The 23,804-nt window shown below is 39.9% G+C and overlaps 1 protein-coding gene across 6 annotated transcripts in view; it reads left to right on the forward strand.

Moving 5' to 3' along the window:
- The window catches only part of ank2b (ankyrin 2b, neuronal), a 112,888-nt gene that overhangs the window by 18,111 nt on the left and 70,973 nt on the right, over nucleotides 1-23,804 (forward strand). For all 6 annotated transcript variants that reach the window (XM_051943849.1, XM_051943850.1, XM_051943852.1 and 3 more), the window contains exons 2-5: nucleotides 14,097-14,198; nucleotides 19,982-20,080; nucleotides 22,679-22,777; nucleotides 22,912-23,010. In XM_051943849.1, coding sequence (XP_051799809.1) covers nucleotides 14,097-14,198; nucleotides 19,982-20,080; nucleotides 22,679-22,777; nucleotides 22,912-23,010 — 399 coding nt within the window. The remainder of the gene's footprint in view (nucleotides 1-14,096; nucleotides 14,199-19,981; nucleotides 20,081-22,678; nucleotides 22,778-22,911; nucleotides 23,011-23,804) is intronic.

A 23,804-nucleotide genomic window follows, 5' to 3' on the forward strand; every position in this document is an offset into this window, starting at 1 on the left:
AACGCCTCTTGGCAGCTGTGCACAGAGAAGCCTCTAGTCTCCCCACTAGCAACTCGGACAAATGTGTAACCAAAAATTAGTTTGAAAAGAGTGAAATAAAACACACACACATACAGTCATGGGAAAAATGACTAGACCACCCTTGTTTTCTTCAATTTCGTGTTCATTTTAATGCCTGGTACCTCCATAATACTTTATGTCCTATTTGACATGCTTAAGCTGGAACAGGGCAAATGCAACTGTGTGAAGCGCGAACAGTCTTCTTCCATCAGCTGTTCCTGCCTCCAATGACTGGGATGATTTTCCAACAAGTCCATGCCCCTGACCACACGGCAAGGCCATCTAAAGCCTGGATGGAGAACCACAACATTAGAACCATGCCTTGGCTCCTCAATCACCAGCTCTAAATCCAACTGAAAACCTGTGGAAAATCATCAAACGCTAAATGGAGAACCACAAGCCCAAAAACAATGCAGATTAGTTAGAATTAGTGCAACAGGAATGGGCTGCTGTGATCAGAAGCTGGTGGAGAGCGCGCCAAGTCATTTTAAAGTTTTTCTTAGGTGGTTAGAAACGTGTTCAATCATAAATGATGAGCTTTGTTTTACTGAGAGTTTAGTTTCCCTGAATCACGTGTCCGCTTACTCTTCATATTCATTCATTCACAGAAAACTCCAAAGCTGCTTTCTCATGCGGTTTCTCCAACAAAGAGTGGCCTTTGTCCCTACGCTAACATATTCAGTGAATGAGAATTGTTTGGGTGATATTTGCAACAGAGAGATTATTGTGTGAGTCATGACCTAGAAGACGACAAGGAGAATGAGGACATTAACCTCCCTGATGTCACAAACAAGGACACGCACATGGTGGGAATACAAATATACATCTGACCATGAGAGACACCAACATGTCTGGAACTTGGTGTTTAAAGGTTCTGTAGGCAGTTTCAGGATGAGCCGAACCTTTGAGTGTTCTCAAGCCGCAAGTACTTCCCTTGTAGAACCTTTAGACACCAGGTTCTGAACATATTAGTGTGTCTTGGTGATGGTGAGATGTAAATTTGTATTCCCACCATGTATATGTGTGCAAAACAAACCCCAACATGTCCGGAACCTGGTGTCCAAAGGTTCTCTAGGCTGTTTTAGGGTGCGTCAAACCTTTGAGTGTTCTCAAGCCACAAATACTGCCCTTGTAGAACCTTTAGACACCAGGGACTGGAGATGTTGGGGTTTGTTTTGGACACATATACATGGTGGGAATACAAATTTACATTTCACCATCACTAAGACACACTAATATGTTCAGAACCTGGTGTCTAAAGGTTCTACAAGGGAAGTACTTGCGGCTTGAGAACACTCAAAGGTTCGGCTCATCCTGAAACTGCCTACAGAACCTTTAAACACCAAGTTCCACACATGTTGGTGTCTCTCATGGTCAGATGTATATTTGTATTCCCACCATGTATATGCGTGCAAAACAAACCCCAACATGTCCGGAACCTGGTGTCCAAAGGTTCTCTAGGCTGTTTTAGGGTGCGCCAAACCTGTGAGTGTTCTCAAGCCACAAATACTGCCCTTGTAGAACCTTTAGACACCAGGTTCTGAACATATTGATGTCTTACTGATGGTCAGATGTAGATGTGTATTCCCATCATGTGCATGGGTGTAAACCAGACCCTGACATGTACAGAACATGCTGTCTAAAGGTTCCTTAGGTTGTTTTTAGTGAGCCCCAGATCTTTTAGAACCTCTTTTATCTTGTTGTTTTTGGGGAAAAAATTACCTTCTTGCACTGTGGTACTTCTGTGAACTTTTGAAGCTCAGAGAAACGCCTTTTTTCTGTCTTCTTGATGTCTTCGTCAACGACCTAAAGTTCTCCGTATAGTTTAACATTTTGATTCCTCGTTGTGTTGTATTTTCTGTACTGGATTTAACTACTATTTGTCGTTGTTTGTGGCACTCAAAGTTATTGGATCCTACACTAAGAAAGACACTAAAAGTTCAAGGGCCTGTTATGGTGGCCTTCCTGTAAACAGTACCATCGCCTTTAGCCTCCCCCTAAGCTCCTGCAGTGGAGACCCGCCGTATTAGACCGAACACCATTAATTCCGTGCGGCCAGTCAATTGCCATGAAAAGGTCTGTGTGGGTTTTAATTTGCATTCAGTCCAGCAGGATCAATACAGCCCCGCTCTGGGCTACAGTCTGACACAGATCTGCATGAGCAAAACACCGTGTCTGCTTCCATTAAACAGTCCTTGACATAAGGGCTGCTGATCGCAAAGAAAAGTCACCGACTAGAGCGACAAACCAGCTGCCAGTAGGGGTCGACTCTTATGGAGACCGCCTGTACTTGTATTTGTCGATGTAATAACTCTATAGCCGATGTTTGGTCACAGTATTCAAGAAAAGTAATTTCCTGAACAGTTTCCTTTGGAGCGGCACTTTAACAAGCAGTTAAAAGAAGGGCTTGGTCTTCAAAAAGGGGTAAAGGTCTTTAGGTAAAGGTCACCTGGCTGTATATGTGACCTTAAAGGAGCCACACATGTACACGGCAACCAGAGTGTTAGACATTAACCGTATTCTGGTTGTACTGCTTCAATTAAAAGTACTTGAAGTCCTGTACGCTGGATTTAGACGTTTGTTATTTGATGTTCCTTCTACCTGAATGGGTGTAAATGTGGCACAAAAATGAATGATGTTTCTTTTAGTCTATCTTACTGGCCAACAGCTGACCTTTGACGCCAGCGAAAGCCAACCAGTACAACCCACACCACCTTCAACCACATTTTGCATTTGCATCCTCGTTTCCAGAAGTTTTGAAGGGGTTTTATTGATGTTTTCAGTTTCGTTAGACAATTAAAGGGCCATTTTCCCAATCAGAAAGACTTTAATTATCACTTTTGGGACTGTTTTTAGAGCAAAATGTGCTAATTTGACAAACGTTGCACTTCAGCAGGATCTGCCGGCCCATGTTTGCCTCCTATTAGTCCGTGCTCGGTGTGTCTGGGATGCCTCCTCCCCCTTCCTGGTTTGGCATGCCGCCCTAATGCGACCACCCTCTCGCTCCTCTCTCTGCACATGCATAGCTGGGCTGGTGGGTGTAAAAATAGCTGGGCTGGGAGGTGGCGGTGGGGAGCAGGGGGAGGCTGTCAGTGAATGGCCAGAGTAGTTGGAATTACAAATTGAGAAGAGCAGCGCCGAGTCCAAAGGGACGTAAGCTTCGGCCGTTGGAGGTTCTGTCCCCTGGATGGTATCCTGTGAGGTTTTTGGGGGAGGGTAGGGGGAAGCAGGGACAGTGAGTGGATTAACAACGTGATTAAACGCACCCACTTAGATTCTTTCACATTCATGGGATAGACTTTTGTACCTTCCAACATGGGGAACACAGCCATGTGTAAGGTGTGCGGCTCGGACAAGGGCCTGAGGAGCACCGGGAGTCAGTCCAACCTGGACCAGAATGCGTTCCCAGACTTCTACTGCGAGGAGCATTTTCCTGTGCAGCCTCCCCTGATGCTGGTAAGATCTTCACTGGCAGGTGGCAGGGTAACTTCAGGCTGCTTTTGGGATATTTTCGGAGACTCGCTCAGGTTTTGAACAAGGTTTTTGAAGTTGGTGTCAGGTCTTGCTTTTAAACGTTGAGCTATTTTTATGTCCGTAAGTGTCTTAATGAAAGGATTGTTGATGATCTGCTCAACCTGCATGCAGTCTCGAGTTTTTGCATGACTTCAGCTACCTTTGGATCTGCATTGATTTGCACCTTGCAGTAGGTGTAAATCAAGCAGGTCGGGGTTTGGGCTTTTTTTTTTAGAAGGTGTGTGATGGGGTGGGGTGTTGTTCCCTCTCCTCTCCCTTTAAAGGCCAGTGTGACATTTTTGTCCCTGCACAGCAGCGTGAGGACTCGTGTGGCTAATGTGAAAAGCAATGTAATGACTTTAGCAGCACGCCGCCGCCGCTGCTGCAGGGAATACGAGACCAAAAAATATCACTCGGTTAGTGTGGGAGCGCCGTCTCAGTGCGTGGCTTTTCCTGGAGCGACAATTAAAAATATATGTCAGTGGGGTAACGGCGTTGTGTGCGTCTAGATTGGGTTTCTTGACATTTTGTGGTGGTTAACCTGCTAGAAGTGCATCTCAAAGTGTTTGGCACTGGAAGGAACTTTGACATTTTTTTGCTGGACAAGTTTTAGCGCCCCAACATTTACCTAGATGTGTAGATATTTAAAAACGTATTTTCACAATTTTGACTAAATACATACATGACATAGGTTTGGGAGTCATGCCAGTGCACGTACATGCACTCAGACTCGCCCTTGTTTGCAGGGTTTCATCACTATTTATACATCTGACAGAACCTAAATGGTTGCTTTGCATGTTTCAGCTAAAATACCACTGAGCTTACGTCAGCGTCCACCATTTTTGTAGTCTTTCTCGTGCTTTTACACCCGCTGGTTAGCTTTTAAACATATGTGTAAAACTCCCTTTGTTTCCATTTAGTCACCTTCACCTTTTTCCAAATCAGTGACTGATCTGCAAAGTCATTATTGCTGTTCCTCTCCAGTGCTTGAGGGAAAATTACAGTCGAGCAGCAGCGATTCTTTCTACGGCTCCTACAGTGAGTTCCGTTTTTACAGCACTTTATGTCAGAACAATTAGGATCTAATTCATAATTTTTGCAATAAAAGCTTGAATAAAGCTTTAAAGAGTCATTTGTTTTAATGAACCCAACAATTCTGCTGTTTTTAAGTCCTGTTTGAGCTCCTTATTTTGGTTTCACAGCCTTTAACTTTACTATTCTGGTCTCTCATCAGCCTTAAAAGGGCGATGAAGATTGAAAATTGTTTGAAACGCTCTCATATGTGATTCCACCGCCGAGTATTACTGATTTATATTTGAGCTCACTGACTGGTCCAGGCAGGTCCAGACTGCTGTAATCAGTCGGTGTGGAGGTGGAGGTGGAGGATGAGGCGATGACCTGGCATGACCCCTGACAGCTGAGCAGCTACTCCCTGATGGCATGAAAAAGAAAGCCAGAGCAGGACAGAAGAATAATAGATGGAGTCTGTTGTTGAGGAGGGGGAGCAGTGAGGTTGTTTCTGTGAATGACGTCAGATATTTCGAGCCTTCGCTGTCAGTTTTCAGACTCGCCTCGACGCAGTTTTCTTGCCTCTTACCCTGTCGAATAAACACAAGTTGCAGCAATAGATGATGCTAGAAGAAAAAACAATATAATCATCCCAGTAAGCACGAAGCACCACCGTGTTATCGGGATCTGAAATTATAACCATAGCTGATCAAGACTTCCCTCATATTTCTTGCTAGTTGGTGAAACGTTTAACCGACCAAATTCTACTTCCACAAATGGAGTGATTTTTATTGCACACAAGACTTGGACCCGACTGTTGGGAGGCGATCAGAAGCTGCCGTTCCTGCTGTTATTTTTCGCAAATTCAGTGTCAGAACAAATTTCAGAAACACTCAGCGGACATTCACACACACAGATCCACGTTTCTGAAATATATATGATACGTTGTTTATATGCACAAATGCAGGACACTTCAAAAACCTGATCATAGACGAGACACACTGAGGGACGCTGATGTTTTCATGACGCATTCTGGTCGAGTCTTTGTGACATCATCCAGTAGAGAACATTTAAACAGTCCATCGGGTGCTGAAGCGAGGAAAACTAGGTATAAGTCAGGCTTTAGAGAGGTAACTGATCTGTGAATTGTGCTGCGATTTAAAGCAAAACAGAAAAGAAAAGCCCGTCTATGTTCTCTGGCACATCCCACCTCCGTCCTGTTTTTAGACGTGGAGTCTTCACCGTCCTGACCTCTGACCTCTGACGCTCTCTGACATCAGTATACGGTCATCCCGTGCAGCTTTTAGATCCTGCTACGTGCAAAGTGGTGAATTAGGTGTTTGACGTGCAAATCTAGTGGGTCAATCTACACCTGAGGAACCTTTGAAGTCCATGGGATACATCTGGCATACATTTTTATCGAAAGTAAATAAAATGTCTTTACAAATTCCATCATTATTAATTATAGAAACACTCAGTTACTAATAAAAAATGACTGGATATCACTAAAATGTCAACTAAATAGCCGTCAGAATTTAATAATAACCACCTTCTATTTGGCTAAACAATAATAAAATGAGTTTATTTAGAATTAATTTTGATTGTGTTCTTTTTATTAAGTTGAGATAATCATGACAGATGTTTCTTTTTAGGCAATATATCAAATTTTAGATGGAAAATAACAAATCATATCATTTTCCACTAAGTTCCCCGTTACAACAACACCTCTCAAGGAAGTGTGTTGATTCCACATCACATGACCTGCTCATTTTGTCTCCTTTTTGGTCATTTTAAGTCTGTTTTTTGGTCATTTTAGGTGTCTTTGTGATCATTCTTGTGGCCATTTTCATTCTGGTTGTGATAAATTCGGATGTTTTTGTGGTCATTTTGCAATTTTTTTGTGGCTATTTTATGTGTCTCTCGTCATTTTGCGTCTTTATATGATAATTATCTGTCTCACTGAGTCATTTTGTTTTTTTGCTGTGGTCATTTTGTGTCATTTTTTGTCATCTTATGCATTTCTGTGGTCATGTTGTGCCTTTTTGTGGTTGTTTTTTGTGTCTTTGTGCTCATTTTGTCTCTTTTTTTGGCCATTTTAGATCTTTTTGTTGTCATTTTGTGCTTTTTTTTTGTCTGTTTGTGGTCAGTCTAGGTGTTTTTTGTGTTTTTCTGTGGTCATTTTGTGTCATTTTTTGTCCTCATGCATTTCTGTGGTCATGTTGTGCCTTTTTCTGGTTGTTTTTTGTGTCTTTGTGCTCATTTTGCCTCTTTTTTGGCCATTTTAGATCTTTTTGTTGTCATTTTGTGCTTTTTTTGTCTGTTTGTGGTCAGTCTAGGTGTTTTTTGTGTTTTTCTGTGGTGGTTTTTGGTCATTATCAGGAGTGTGCGAGTCAAGTGGATTTATCATATCAACAGGTTCACTACAATTTTTAGAATTAACTTTTAATTTCAATTGTACACAGTTGTATCTATAATATTTAGTAGAATCTTTCAGTAAAAATGCCATGTGGTGTTTGGTTATATGTTGATTTTAGGCCTGAAAACAGCAAAAATGTCAACTATGATACAAAAAGTCCTGCAATTATATATTGAGCCATAAAATGCACAGTGTTCCGTACATAATGCAGTCTAATGCAATGTGGGTGTGTAGTTGTTTACAAACTAAATGGTGCAGCTGTTTTGCTGCAGCTGTGTAAAACCACTACGTTGATGGTTCCCCTCATCTGTATGCATTTCTATCTAAATTTAACCAATAGCTAATAAACCTGCAGGTCTTGCACCGGTGCTCTGTGTGCAAATAAATCCACAGGGACGCCTCTGACTGGCCGGAAACAGTCCAGAGTTATTACCAAGCTGCGTATTACTGTATACAGGCCAGCTGAATTAATCATAGCAGTGATGGAAGAGGATGGAGACTCTGTAAAGGTGACGGCATCAGGATTAACTGCAGTTCCAGTTATGTCAACTTCAGTATGATGAATTAGAAAAAGCTGCGTTCTCTCTGTTTGCAGTTTGGTTATTGTGTCCTTAATGCCCCGCGGGGAGAAAACCTTCCGCCTGATCATCCCTGATTGAAGTGCTGTTGTCATCTTGAAATGGTGCGTTGAAGGACTGATATGTGCGAGGCGACCCACAGGAGCTTTTAATATCAGCGGCACAAACAAACACAGCCAGCACCGAGCGCAGTTGCTAGTAAACAGAGATACTGTTATCCCATCCAAACAGATAGGAATAGAATGTGCTCCTTCAGTCGAATCACACACACAGTTGAAGCTGATGTACTGTTTCTCTGTTTTAATGTGGAACAAATGATCTTTTTAAGCAATCTTGAAGGTTAGCATTAGCTTTAGGTTAAATCTGGAGTGCTAGTTAATAGCGGTCTGTTGTTATTGATTGTAAATTACCGCTAACTGCCCTTGATTGCTGATTTTTGGCTACATTGTTGTTGCTCTTGCTAACTTCATTGTGTTAACATACAAAAACAACATTTCTCTCCACTTTTAGCTCTGATTTGTCTCCTCCAGCACCTGAAAAAAAATATCTGGCACTGCCCTTCCGTCCTACATAATGTGGGATGGAAGATTATTAGATCGCAGTAAATCATGACGCTTTGTAACTTGATGGAATTAATAAAACCAAACTATGCTTAACGGAGGTGACGCCTGCTAACACTTTAGCTTACGGAATGTGAAATATTCGACCTCCACATGTGAGGAACTGTTCTCTAGGTTCCTGAGAGGATGATGGTTTGGGATAAAAGTAGTGTTTGTTTTTCCAGAACTTTCCAGATACTCTGAAGCCTTTACAGACGGTCTTAAAGGAAGCGCGGCGTCCTTCCAGTTTTCCATGCTTCCTTCACGAGCTTCGCTGACTGACAGAGAGCCCTGTTGTCATGGTTACCTGAGGAGAGGGGCAGTGCTCGTCTCCGTGGTAACAGGGAGGAGCTGGAGGATGCTACCGGTGGCTGGGAGGACGTGTTAGGGGACGGTTTAGGCGATGCTCGTGCATTATTGATGGAGCAGAGGAAAGACGGTGACTTCGTAGATGAATGTTTGATGGAACGCGTCGAGCCGTCTTCGTCACGCTTGGCAGGTCTGATTAAGTTGTGAGGTGATACGTCCAGACACAAGCAGGAACAGATTGTAACAGGAAGGACTGGTGTGATAGGATTACAGAATACGCTGCAGATATTAGGGATGTATCAGTCAAACATCTGTGGAAGAAACTGAAAACCACTGGCCTTGACGCTTAGTATTTGCTTCTCCTTTTTTTCCTCTTTTGCTTCTGCTTGAATTAGCTGTGATTCACCGCAGACACGACTTCTCATAACCGTGACCCTTTCAGAGCAAAACATTTCCCCATCAAAGGGAGCGACAAACTGACTAAGCGCCTCATACCAGGAGTTATGAAACAATTTCTGTAGGACGCCGGCCGCCACAATTCTCCCCTTTCTCTGCGATGTTAAGTGTCTTCCATTCAAAAGCCCCAGTTGTCTGAGGGGGTCCTGTTGGTCTACGCGTCGCCATAGCAACCGCCCAGTCACAGAAAGACGATTAGGGCAATGTCTCGCATAATGTGACTCTGCAGCTCCGGAGGACGTTATCCGACTCGGTAACGGCTGCTTTGTACAGAGCTGCTGGAAGACAATGCTAGCTGTGTGGGAGCACATGTGAGGCTGAATAAACAGGCTTTCCAAGGTTTAGCGGGGGAATTTCATACATGTGGTGTGAATAAGGATGGTTTAATGGCAACACAGAGTCAAGCTAAGATGAAAGCAGATACATTTAGATAGAATCAGGAGATAAAGACATGACATTTCACCCTCTGAACTCAAAAATCTGATAGTGGGGTTGAAAGTCTTTAAACATTTCCAACATTAAGCCATTTGTCAGAGCCAGAAAATGTAAAAAGATGAAAAATTCTCAGTCCATGACCATTTTCACCTTTCTAAACGGTCCAAACCATGCGATTCAGCGTCCGTCCGTCCGTCCATCCATCCATCCGTCCATCCATCCGTCCATCCATCCATCCATCCATCCATCCATCCATCCATCCATCAGTTACTAAATGACATGCTGTTGATTTCTTAGTGATTTTTGTGTGACAGAACTTGACTGAAAAGTTGATTCACTACCAAAGTAACGGAAACCATAGTGGGCTGTGCTAATTCATGCAGCAAATGTGCTAAAACGTGTGCGTCTGAAGGTTTTAAACTCATCAGTACTGAGAAGTACAACAGCTGTGCTTCCTTGTGGACTTGCATCAACATTGCGCTGATGCTTATTGCCCTTTGTGACTTATGCCATTTCATTATGTGGGATTAGGCCTCAGGAGTCCTCTGACATTTTGGGAAATCCTCTTGTTTGTTACCCAGAAGGAGATAAGAAGATTGATATGGGATTTATTTCTCTGCACGCTGAATAGAGGAAAGGCTTTGTTTAGCTTAGCTTAGCACAAACACTGGAAACGGGGCAAGTTGTTAGCGTTGTGGTTTTTGTCAAAACAGAAAGTGACACTGAAAAAGACTAAAACTACACAGTAAAGCTTGCATGATGGAAATTTGGAACGTTGGTCAAAGGAAGGAACCTCCAGGGGAAATATTAAAGCACAGTCAACTGTAATAAGAACGATTTAAAGGTCTCTACGCTGCATTGTTAACATACATGTCCTGTCTGCTTCAAAACTCAGATTCCCTCATAATTAAAGTGAGTTTGTTATTTTAGATATCAAACTTGATGTAATGGCAAAAAAGAAAGAAAAATGAAATAATGCAATGGAAAACAAATCGCTAAAAACGAAATATTGCACCAAAAAATGAAATATTGCAACAGAAAATTAGATAAAGTGAAATTTTGCATCTAAAAATTTAGATAAAGTGAAATATTGCACTTGAATATTAGATTCAAATTAAATACTGCACCTAAAAATGAAATATTGCAACTGAAAAATTATATAAAATTGAAACATTGCACCTGAAAATTTAGATAAAAATTAAATATTGCAACTGAAAAATTGTATAAAGTGAAATACTGGACCTGAAATATTTTGATCCAAGTGAATTATTGCAACTGAATGAGATAAAATTTAAATATTATGGCTTGAAAGTGAGATAAAAGTGAAATATTGCCCCTAAAAATGAGATGAAAATTAAATATATGTCATGATTATCTCAACTTAATAAACATATTTTTGAATCAGCTCATTTTATCATTGTTTAGATAATTAGAAGGTGGTTATTAAAGTCAAACGGTTATTTGGTTGACATTTTAGTGATATCCACTCATTTTTATTAATGCATGATTGTTTCCATAATAAATAATGATGGAGTTTGTAAAGACATGATCATAATGAACATAAAAACAGATACAAGACATATCCCATGGACTTCAGAAGTCCTTCAATTACATATTGACCCTGATAATTTTCATATTTAATAATGAGCAGGGGAATGTGGATCATTCTCGAAGAACCCTTCAAGTTTTAAAATAGCTGAGCATCAAACTGCCTCACTAAAACTTCTCCTGGTTGACTTTTTTTTCGTTGTTTTTGAATAAGCTGCCTGTGCAAGTAAAGAACTTGGAGAGTGAAACATGCAGAAGCATCACTTTGATTCCTGTGAGGTGACGCTGCTGCTGTAAGCCGAGTGATGCAGTGCAGCTCTCTGCAGTAGCTGACTGCAGGTCAGCTGGAAGCATCACACCAAGGCTGTTTGTATGTGTGTGAAGTCCACATCAGTGCTGCAGTGTCAGAGTTGGTTTTCTACATCGTTACGTCCTCTGATCTCTGATACGCCGTGGGACGGTTGACACTTCAGTGACAGACTGATGAAGGAACAGACAGACTGTCGTTAAGAATCCGGCCTAAATTTGACCTTGATTGCCAGTAAGAGAGCCTGAAGACAGACGCTGCTGAAGTGTCCATGAGCTGCAGTATTTCTGTATGTGACCTCTGACCTCCCGGTGGAAGGCGGGTTGAATGCAGTAAAAATAAGCATCACAGTGTTTTTCCACGGGAGGAGCTGGGAGCTTTGTACGAGCTGAGCGCGAGCCAGGATTTAGCTTTAGTCAAGGCACCGAGAGGAAACTGCTGAATCATTCTGCCTCCGTACAGTCCTGGGCTGCTTCCAACTGCGGTTAACTCAGCATCCGATAGCAGGCAGGGGACATGTCCTTCCCATCCGGGGACACAAACAGCTATATGTCTAATAACAGATGCTAAATGACTGCAGCCCTTCCTTTATTGAGGCTTTCTGCTCGTCTATTTAGACCCTTTGGAAACCGATTATGCCTCTGTTGGGAATTTTGGTTACATTTGATTTTGTTTTCAGTGAAAATCAAGTTTCTTTACCTTGTTACATGTCCATACGGTGTCTTTTATACGTCTGAGGACACAGTATGACTACAATAAGCAGTCAGTGCTACGACTGAGCATTTCCACCTTGAAACTGCAGCGACCGTCTGAAGAACACAGATTCAGACGGAGGGGTGGGTGGAGAGAGAGGCGGGGACTCCATAGATCTACACATTCTAAAGGTGGTAACGGTGTAGAGTTGCAGTGAAGACATTTTAAGGCAGGAGGGGATTATTTTCATGGAAAAAACTTCTGTTATGTAATATTCTTTCTTGGTTTTAGGAAGTTTCAACATCCAGAGAGGGACTTTAAGGCCAAATGTAGGCTTTTACTACTTGATAAAGAAACAGTTTTTCTACACAGAAAACAATTTTAATGTTGTTGTTTATTATCCAAGAGTAATGTCTTACAAAAGCAGTTTTAGGAGATTTACAAAGCGATAAATGAATTAAAACACCAGAGCCAAGCTAGTTAACTTGGCTATATGCAGATATTTTAAGTTTATTCCTAGAAGAGAATTTCCTTTGGGTTTGATAAAGTTCTGCCGTGTCTTGTCTTACCTTGTTTTGTCCTGTCTTTTCTTACCTTACCTTGCCTTGTCTTACCTTACCTTGTCTTATCTTACCTTACCTTGTCTTGTCTTGTCTTGTCCTACCTTACCTTGTCTTGTCTTATCTTATCTTACCTTACCTTGTCTTGTCTTACCTTACCTTACCTTGTCTTACCTTACCTTGTCTTGTCTTATCTTACCTTACCTTGTCTTACCTTACCTTACCTTGTCTTGTCTTATCTTACCTTACCTTGTCTTACCTTTCCTTGTCTTGTCTTGTCTTACCTTACCTTACCTTGTCTTGTCTTATCTTACCTTACCTTGTCTTGTCTTATCTTATCTTATCTTACCTTGTCTTGTCTTGTCTTACCTTGTCTTGTCTTGTCTTACCTTACCTTACCTTGTCTTACCTTACCTTGTCTTGTCTTATCTTACCTTACCTTGTCTTGTCTTGTCTTACCTTACCTTACCTTGTCTTGTCTTATCTTACCTTACCTTGTCTTGTCTTATCTTATCTTATCTTACCTTGTCTTGTCTTGTCTTACCTTACCTTACCTTGTCTTACCTTACCTTGTCTTGTCTTATCTTACCTTACCTTGTCTTACCTTACCTTACCTTGTCTTGTCTTATCTTACCTTACCTTGTCTTGTCTTGTCTTGTCTTACCTTACCTTACCTTGTCTTGTCTTATCCTACCTTACCTTGTCTTACCTTACCATGTCTTGTCTTACCTACCTTGTCTTATCTTGTCTTGTCCTACCTTACCTTGTCTTGTCTTACCCTGCCTTGTCTTGTCTTGTCTTAAAATTTGAAGCATACTCACCGAATAGAACCAGATTTTGACAAACTCAACCAATGTCCACGAGATTGTTTTTAATAGATGCAAGGACTCTGTAAAGTTCCTAACCTGACTTTTAGACTAAATGTGATATCTTCACATTTTTAGTTCTAGTCTTTGACGGGTGGCAGAATTGTGAATCATTTGAGATCGGTGATTGGCTTTGACAGGAAGATCATTAAAAATAATTGTGACTATTATCTAATCCGTTGGTGATAAAGAGCTTTTATGACATCTAGAATTTAATCTATCTCCAGGAGCTGTAATGTATATCTAAAGCAGTTATCACAGTGGTGAAATATAAAGTTGTATATTGTCTGCATAGAGATGATACCTGAGCTTGTGTTTGCTGATACTTTAATCAGAAGAGGTCCTGGAATGGATCCTTGTGGAACGCCATACCGGGATCTGAACCCCTGGAGCCACTACGACCATTTTATTCAGGATTTTCTTGATTATCTTGGAGCAGATATTTTTACTGTAAACTTCAGCATAGTTTTGTGGACTTTATCTTCCTCCTAATATCTCTTACCAGAGTCCTGACCTGGTGCACATCAGAGTGATTTATGTTTGGTTGATTTCTTTTTACCAGAAGGCGTAGAAAATGACTCACTTTTCGTTTAAAGGCAATTAAATCAGGGATAGCTTCGAGGAAAAAATGTGACTCATTCAGGCTCTGCTGCTAAATTGTGTCTCTGTTTGACAGCCAAAATGCAAATGTGGGTTGGACTCGGGTAGATTATTTTTTAATTATTCTTTTCCTTTCTGTCTCTTCCAGTCGGACAGCAACACGAGTTTCCTGCGAGCGGCAAGGGCAGGCAACATCGACAAGGTTTTGGAATATCTGAAAGGGGGCGTGGACATCAGCACCTGCAATCAGGTAGGAGATGGGTGGAAGTACACCAGTCACATACATACCTAAGACGTCTCACTCTCATGCCTGAGGCTGTATAACATGGTGGAGGAAGCACCAATAATGCACAAATTAGACTGATGTTCATAATTCTACTGTCTTAGTGACTGCTGGGAGGCTTTTCAAGATGCTACTAGCCAGTCACTCATGACCTGTGCAGAGGAGCAAGTTCTTTGTTTTTGTACAGGATCTGCTGCAAGTAGTTTTAAATTCATTAACGTGAAATATCGCAATTCTAAGCTTAGATTCGGAACATTTTCCAGACAGAACCATGTCACTGTGAAACACGATTTGTTCTAGGTTTGTTGTGAAATTGAAAATCTGATTATTTCTGTTTCTGTAAACTCAGACTCTGATAAATGGTTTGGTTTGTGTGATATTTTTTAAAGATCTGAAGGCGGGTTTTTGGGTTCAGAGACTTAATCTTCCATGCATGTTAGCGCTAATAGCAAAAAAGTGATTCTGCACACAAATGGAAGACATTCAGGTTGTTTTCACACAGGATTTTACCGCTCAGCTAATGTGCATACACGCATTTTGTGTCATAATTTTATGAAAATGTTGCTGCATTCCTGTTGGAGTGAAGACTGTGTTTGATCAGAGAGTTTCTTTATTTAGTTCTAGTCATTATCTAGTCTCCTTTAAGTCTATTAGCATTCCAGCTGTGGACAAGGGCGGCGAGGAAACCTGATAGGATATAAACAGTCCCGTCCTGGCAACAGTCACAACGAGCAGCCCAGTAAACAAAGGTCACATGGGATGGAAATGGAAGATTCGCTGGTGGCCCTGTGATGTGTGGAGATGTTATTTTGTTTTGTTATCAGCTAACGTGGCAGGGACAGTGTTGTCACCGATCACTTTCGCCCTTGAAGATATTTTGGGCTCCGGTGTTTCTATGCGCCGCTGTCGTTTTTAGTGAAGTTTTTGAAAGGGTGACAGAAAACAGTTGAGTTGTGTGGAAATAAGTAAACAGGATTAGATATCAGTCAGAGTCTTTAATCGCTGTCCAGCAGCAGGCAGATGGAGGCTGAGCTCGTCTTACTCATCGCTTTCTTTCCGTTAATTAGACATGTTTCAGCATCGCTCATGATCATATGGTCAGTTCGCTGATCCCTCCTACTAATCATTCTGTAGGAGGAGACTCTGTTCCTGCGATAATGATCCTTTGATGGATGCTAATAATACTCATGTTTGGAGCTTGAACCTGACAGAAAGATGTTCTGTTGCTGACAGACATATAATTAGCATGTGTTATGACTACAGATGGGTGAGATGCCAATCCTCTCTTTAGATAATGGATTGTTTGGGTCCATAACGTCCATTTACTACCTTTTTCTGGACCTTTCAACCACATATCAGGGTTTGCTGGCTCAATTGTCATGGAGATAGTGTTTGTTTATCACATGACCACCCAAAAAGAGAAGTCTAAACCTTGCTGAATGGTATTAAAACAGATATTCCTCCTGTGCTGGCAGCTAGATCAGTGACGCCAACTGTACATGCTGTTCTGCAGGAAACCATGCAGCCTCTTTTAGTCCAAACTTTACACAATACAAGGGTCTGTTTGACATCTGTGTTCAACTGGCAGAGCTCATACGTGATGGTGTCTCCAAGGAAACCGAAATGATGACAGCTTGCCTCCCCGTCACAACTAATGAGAACCATTTCTCACTGGTGGCACTGGTGTTGGTTAACCCTCTGAGTCCCAAAGACGGCTTTAAAATAAAATAAAAAAGTCACCAAAATTGCATCAGATTCACTTTGAATTCGCCCAAAATAATCTGCAAAAGTCCCCAAAAAAATCGCCAAAATTACACCATTTATCCCACTCAAAAGCTGTAAAAACAGAAAAAATTGCAGAATTTTTAACTTTTCAAATATATTTGAAGTAAAGTTGGGTGACTTGCCATTCCATCAGCAGAATGAACCAAATCCAAGCTTAAAATCATAATATTTCTTCAGATTCACTTCAAATTCTCGAAAATTACACCGTTTATCACAGTCAGAAGCTGTAAACATTAATATATATATATATATATATATATATTACATAATATTACAAAACAAATCAATGATTATCATAGGATTTTTGAATTCAGTCAGAGAATTTCAGATTGTGTTTAGTGCTTTCCAAATAAGAACAATTTTCATCCAGTTTAGAGTCTATTACAGCTTCAAAAAGATAAAATACATGATTCATTTCCTAGAAACAACAAATGCACTGAATGGCAGAACAAACAGCAGAACAAAGTCTGACAAACTGTCATGTAAAGACGTTTTCACCCTCTGATTATAGCGAATGCCGAGCCAAACAAGACGACATGGTCATCAATACCCCCCGCCACGTGATGTCTATGAGTCTATATCCAAAATAGTGATCAAGGACCATAACTCTGTTAAATATTATCGCACAGGTCTCATTTTCGAACTTGATCAAGGTCTCCATGGTGTGAAGCTACACACTAAATTTCGTAATCCTAGCTGTAATAGTTTCCGAGAAAAGCTGTCCCCTTCATGTCGGACGGATGCACGGACAGAGGCCAAACCTATATCCGCCTTTTCCACTTCGTGGAGGCGGGGGATAAAAATGGTGCTACTGGTAATGTAGAAACGTAAATGCAAAGACACATGACATGCCAGTAAATAGCAAAGCGCTAATTGCACATGTGCTTTTCTGTGATTGGATGTCCAGAACTGTCATGTTCATGTCTTACATTGTGCACCTTTTCAGTGTGCGTTGCTCTGTAATCATTGTTCGTGTGTTTGTGGGTATTGAAAGTCAGCTAAACCAATCAACAAGATAATAAAAATAGTTTTCTTTCTTTCTTTCTTGGAAAGAATGTCTAGAGGTTGACGTATTCAACTGCTGGCTTTCCTTGACATTAATGGAACACGCAAATGTGCAAACATATATAAATCACTTAGACGTGTAAAAACGCTTCCTAACATCAGTCAGAGCTTAGAGCTACACCAGTCGACTCCCACTGGACCTTAATGACTCCATTACTGAGATGGAGTGCTGTTGTAGTAAATGCTTTCTGATGCACAGTGGACTTTCATGTCTCACTGCTCATAACTCTGAGAAGCTGTTTTATTCAAATGGCTCTTTATTTTCTAAGCGTCAGTCTGGAATCTGAATGTTCTGCTTTGTTGTTGTTATTGTGAAAGTGAAGTCGTTTTTAGAGAGCTTTTCCGCATCTTAAAACTACTAACTACTGTTTTTGGTCATTTTCGGTGTTTTGTCATCGTTTTGCAACTTTTCGTAGTTATTTTGTCGGTTCCGATATTTCGTATGTTTATATAATTACATGTCTCATTGAGTCATTTTGTGTTTTTCTGTGGTTATTTTTTTGGTCACTTTATGTTTCTTTGTCATTTTGGGTCTCTCTGTGGCCATTTTTGGTCATTATCAGTCAGTTTGTGGTCGTTTTGTCTCTTTCTGTGATCATTTAGTGTCTAATTGAGTCATATTGTGTTGTTCTGTGGTCATTTTGTGTTGTTTTGTAAAAGTTCGGAGCAGGCAGGTGCATACCAAATGGCTTAAAAGCAACAGGACTGAGCTGAAGCACTCATTCCAGTCTGCTGCAGAACAGAAACCTCCTGCCAGCTGTGAAACACCTCAACTCAAGCACAGTCAGATGGTTCTGGGATGAGCATTGTCTCTCTCTTTGGGATCCCATAGGAGGCCTCTGTTGGACTCCAGTGGGATGGTCGGCCTCAGGGGGTCGTGGGATGATGGGGAGGAAATTACATATCGACTCAGCAGCTTTTTGCACACGGCAGAATAACGCTCGGGTTTCTGAGAAAATGATTGAATCAATGCTGGGTCACTTAGAAGACGAGGAGGGCAAACTACAAGGAACACATTTATCTCCAATCAGCTCCTTAAAAATATTAAAGAAGAGGGAGACTGTTAAATGAGCAATGATTAACCATTTCATTTTTAACACTTAAAGATGTTCCAATTAATAATACAGAGGAAAAAATGCCCCTCTGAAAACAAGAAAAAAAAAACTCATTTCAAGGAACTTTTACCTTGAAATAAGTGAAAAAATCTGCTGATAGAACAAGTGAAAAACAGCTTGGTAAGATTTCTAGAAATAAGATGTGATATTTAGAATATTGAGATCTTAAAATTAGCTGGAAAAAAATATTTTTAGCTCTATTTTACCAGGATTGTCAAGATTAGGTGTCTTAACCCTCCAGTTGTCCTCATTTACGGCACCAAAAAATATTGTTCACTTGTCTGAAAAAATCTAAAAATCCAGCAAAAAATTCCCCAAATTTATAAATATTTGTAAAATCTTCAGGAAGAAAATTCCTTAAAAGTTTTATTTAAAAAAAATCCCCACATTTGGCAAGAAATAAAACTTAAAAATAAATAAACTTAAAAAATAAAAATGAAAATTGTAAATATTTTCAAAAAATGAATAAAAATGTTCCCAAAAAAATCCTAAAAATATCTAAAGTGATTACATATCAGCAAAACTTCTAATATTTTCTTTAAGAACATACAGAAGAAAATCAACCAAAATCCAGCGAATTTCGATGGATTTTAGTTGATTTTTTTAGCATTTCTTTTTTCACCAAAAATGTTCAAATATTTCCTAAAAAAGTTTGAAAATGTGGAAGTTTTCACTGTGAATATATATGTGTATATATATATACTTTTCCACATTTTCAACCTTTAAAACAGGTCAGTTTGACCCGCAGGACGACACGAGGGTTTAAAATAAGATAATTTCAAGATTGTTTGACTTAACAAGATATTTAAGATGCATTGTCTTAAAACAAGTCCCTCCATCTGCTGAAATGTCTCTTGTTAAGTGAGTTTATCTTAAATCAGGTGGGATGAGACATTTTGACTAAAAATAAGACAAACAGACTTGGCAAGATTTTGAGTTTCTGCAGTGTAAATATACGAAAATTGATCAAATGAGTCTGGATTGCAAGAGGACTGGCTCATAGTGATAAAGTCATGGAGAATTGTCACCTAATTGTGTGCATCCCCTCAGCTCTGCAGAACCCTTTAGCCTCTTTTAGCTTGCTGTTGTGGTTTCATGAAGCCCAAACCCTCACCTCGGACGCTCAGTTAAACCCAAGCTGTGCACCAGTCGTCTGTTTTTCACCTTCCTAACACTTAGGTTGAGCAATCTACCGGCTTAATCCCTCTCTTGGTTTGCTGAAGCTTCTCTCAGCTGCTCCACCCACCTCCTCCGTGGTCCACATGACACCCATGTGCCCAATGCAGATATTAATAGAGGTCAGAAGTGATTTACAACCTGATTCTACCGTCTGTATCAAGTCAAGGAAGCAGCTGAATGCCCCTGATTAGATTCTAGGTTCTGCTCTAACAAATCAATACTAATGCAGTTATATCAGCTGGAGATTAGAGAGCTGCATAAAATGGGAAACAAGAGGATGTTTGCTTGACGAGACACCCAGAGAGACACACAGAACTATTTATAGCTTCATACCCAGGGACTGGCTCGGCTCCACAGCAGCATAACATGGCACAACATCTAAACCAACTTTGATAGGCAGCTTTGATATTTCGGTCCGTCCACATCTAACAGCGGAGGACAGCTGTTCACATGTTCAAACGATGGACCCGGAGAAAGAAAGGCAGGCTGACTTAGTTGTGGAGGAGGAGGTAATCCCTTCTCTTTCCATGTGGATCTGTCTTCTCACCTTGTCGTTGCCGCACGTCATGCCTGACATTTCCTCCTTCGTCGTCTTTTTTTCCCCAGAATGGTCTTAACGCGTTGCATCTGGCGGCCAAGGAGGGCCATGTGGATCTGGTCCAGGAGCTGTTGGAGAGAGGTGCAGCAGTGGATTCAGCCACAAAGGTAAGAGAACGCATCTTTCCACTGAGTGAACTTTGGTTGTTGACGGGATGAAAGAAGCCATAAACATTGTACACACCAAGTACCAGTAGAGTTTGTAGTGTTCACTTGAGGCAGGCTAATTCAGATTTATCAGGTATAGAGTGCGTACTTACTTGCTTTTTACCTAAATGTAGTCCAACCTTTACCTAAAACTCTTACAGAGTACACGTACATCTCACAAAACTAGAATATGGTGGAAAAACTTCAACATTGTCCATCAGACATTGCTCAAAGTGAAAGTTACGTACATGTTTTCGACTAAATACGACTCAAACATCAATTACTGAAAGGATCTGTCATGCAGACATATCCAAACTCAAAGTATGCTCATGTCTGCTCTGTAAAAACACAGATTTTCTTTGTGGTTCAGATCTGGTGAGTTTCCTGGCCAATCCAGCACTGTAATGCCATCATCTGTGACTATTTCTGAGCAGTTTTGGCAATTTGGGGAGATGTCAGGTCCTGCTGGAAAGACAAAATCTGCATCTCTGAAAAGCTCATCGGCAGACGGAAGCATGTAGTGCTAGCCGGCTGCGTATTTTGGATTATTTGAGTCTTTCTTTCACTATTTTTAAGGCTTGACATTTTTCAGCTTATGTGTAGTGTGTAGAATATATATTTAGTTTTCATTCTGAGCAATGTCTGATGAAAAATGTTGAATTTATATTTTATTTATATGAGACGCGCCTGTAGCTAGCAGTAGCATAATGCTCAGCACAGATGCAAAAACAGGAAAAAGAACTTGAAAACAACTTAAAGATTTACAGAATTGATGTACTAATATGTTATTTGACACTTGATACTTTAATACTATCAACTTTAGCTAATATAGAGCGACTTTAGCTAATATAGAGCAATTTTATCTAATATAGAACAACTTTAACTGATATAGAGCAATTTTATCTGAAATAGAACAACTTTAATATTAGCAACTTTAACTAATATAGAGTGACTTTAGCTAACATAGAGCAACTTTAGCTAATATAGAGCGACTTTAGCTAATATAGAGCAATTTTATCTGAAATAGAACAACTTTAATATTAGCAACTTTAACTAATATAGAGCGACTTTAGCTAATATAGAGCAATTTTATCTGAAATAGAACAACTTTAATATTAGCAACTTTAACTAATATAGAGCGACTTTAGCTAATATAGAGCGACTTTAGCTAACATAGAGCAACTTTAGCTACTATAGAGCAATTTTATCTGAAATAGAACAACTTTAATATTAGCAACTTTAACTAATATAGAGCGACTTTAGCTAATATAGAGCGACTTCAGCTAACATAGAGCAACTTTAGCTACTATAGAGCAATTTTATCTGAAATAGAACAACTTTAATATTAGCAACTTTAACTAATATAGAGCGACTTTAGCTAATATAGAGCGACTTTAGCTAACATAGAGCAACTTTAGCTAATATAGAGCGACTTTAGCTAAAATAGAGGAACTTTAGCTAATATAGAGCAATTTTATCTGAAATAGAACAACTTTAATATTAGCAACTTTAACTAATAAAGAGCGACTTTAGCTAATATAGAGTGACTTTAGCTAACATAGAGCAACTTTAGCTAATATAGAGCAATTTTATCTGAAGTAGAACAACTTTAATATTAGCAACTTTAGCTAATATAGAGCGACTTTAGCTAATATAGGGCAACTTTAGCTAATATAGAGCGACTTTAGCTAATATAGAGCAATTTTATCTGAAATCGAACAACTTTAATAATAGCAACTTTAGCTAATATAGAGCGACTTTAGCTAATATAGGGCAACTTTAGCTAATATAGAGTAATTTTATCTGATATAGAACAACTTTAATATTAACAACTTTAATATAGAGCAACTTTAGCTAATATAGAACAACTTTAACTGATATAGAGCAATTTTATCTGATATAGAACAAGTTTAATATTAGCAACTTTAGCTTTAGCAACTTTACTACAGGTAGAAAAGTTGAATCTGCTGGGATATATTCTATTAATATCATGAGAGTTTGTTATTGTAACCAGCTTTGACCTACAGCTCCATGACTGCTGAACATCTCTGTGAGACTAACACCCTCCTCTGAAACCTTAAACCTGACAGGCCATTTGTCTCTGTAGCCCAGAGACCACACAACGAGGAAATTCTCACAGAAGCATTATATTTAGCTTTAGAGCTCTTGTATTGATTAGACATGCATATTCATTGGAAAGTATTTTAGAATTAATACTTGGAAATACCTATAAATAGTGTTTGAAGGTTATTGAAGAACCTCCTTTCCAGAAGATCAGTTCTATTTACATTTGTACATCAGTCACTGAGGAAAACAAGCATCTCCAGGTAATATAGAGCGTTGAAGTGGAGCTGTGGAGCTCTTGAGGAAAGCGATATGTTCAGTGGAGTAGTAAACATGGAGATCTGATGCTCAAGTCATGCTGATCATTTCATCTCCTGCCATTAGAGAAGGTCCTGCCTCATTACTGGTGATTGGTGTCGCTCCAGAATGCAACTACACACTCCATCGCTTAAAAAGCAGAGATGTAATGCAAGATTTTGTTTCCTATTCATGCAGAAAGGAAACACAGCGCTTCACATATCCTCTCTGGCCGGTCAGGCTGAAGTAGTGAAGATCCTGGTCAAACGTGGAGCTGACATCAACGCACAGTCTCAGGTGAGTCTCTGCTCTGATGCTCTTCATCATTCCCCTATAAAAGCACATTAAATCAGCTGCTCTTCTTGTTTGACTCACTGCTAGTATAGAAAGTAGTTTAGCTGTAATCTTTTGTGTCTGTTTCTGTGCTGCAGAATGGCTTCACTCCTCTGTACATGGCCGCCCAGGAGAATCACCTGGATGTGGTTCGGTACCTGCTGGAGAACGGAGGCAACCAGAGCACTGCTACAGAGGTGAGCCGAGCGTGGGCGTGCATGACAAGTGTGTCTGCAAGCAACAGTATCAGCTTGGGAATGGTGTTATTGTGCAGGTATTTAGTCAGAAACCAAACACTAGACTTAACAATTTTTTGTTTTTACCTTATAATAGATGAAAATGATATCTTAAGGGGAAATTAATTTCAATTATTTTGTTCATTTTTTGTTATTTATTCTTCTTTTACTTATACATTCTTAGGATAAATGCTTACCTGCTCATAGAGAAATGTTCTGTAGTGATTCTGAGTGTATGTATTCTGTTGGACTTTTATTTTGAAATACACTACCATTCAAAAGTTTGGCGCCACTTAGAAATGTCTGTACTTTTAAAAGAAAATATTTTTTTCCAATGAATATGACATTAAATGACTGATAAATCCAGTCTAGACATAGTTAATGTAGTAAATGACTATTCTAGCTGGAAGTGTTTAATGGAATATCTCCATAGGGGTACAGAGGAACATTTCCAGCAACCATCACTCCTGTGTTCTAATGCTACATTGTGTTAGCTAATGGTGTTGAAAGGCTCATTGATGATTAGAAAACCCTTGTGCAGTTATGCTAGCACATGGATAAAAGTGGGAGTTTTCATGGAAAACACGGAATTGTCTGGGTGACACCAAAATATTGAGTTTTATTCTGTGAAATCCATGGAAATGTACCATTAACAAACGTCTGTTTAGACAGCAATAGATGTAAATATGCTGGATTATTCACATCCGCAGCCCCTCGGCAGGTAGAAAACAATATAACAGTGAAACACAGGATGA

The sequence above is a fragment of the Acanthochromis polyacanthus genome, chromosome 23 (genome assembly GCF_021347895.1).
Source record: "Acanthochromis polyacanthus isolate Apoly-LR-REF ecotype Palm Island chromosome 23, KAUST_Apoly_ChrSc, whole genome shotgun sequence".
In the NCBI taxonomy this organism is placed as follows: domain Eukaryota; kingdom Metazoa; phylum Chordata; class Actinopteri; family Pomacentridae; genus Acanthochromis; species Acanthochromis polyacanthus.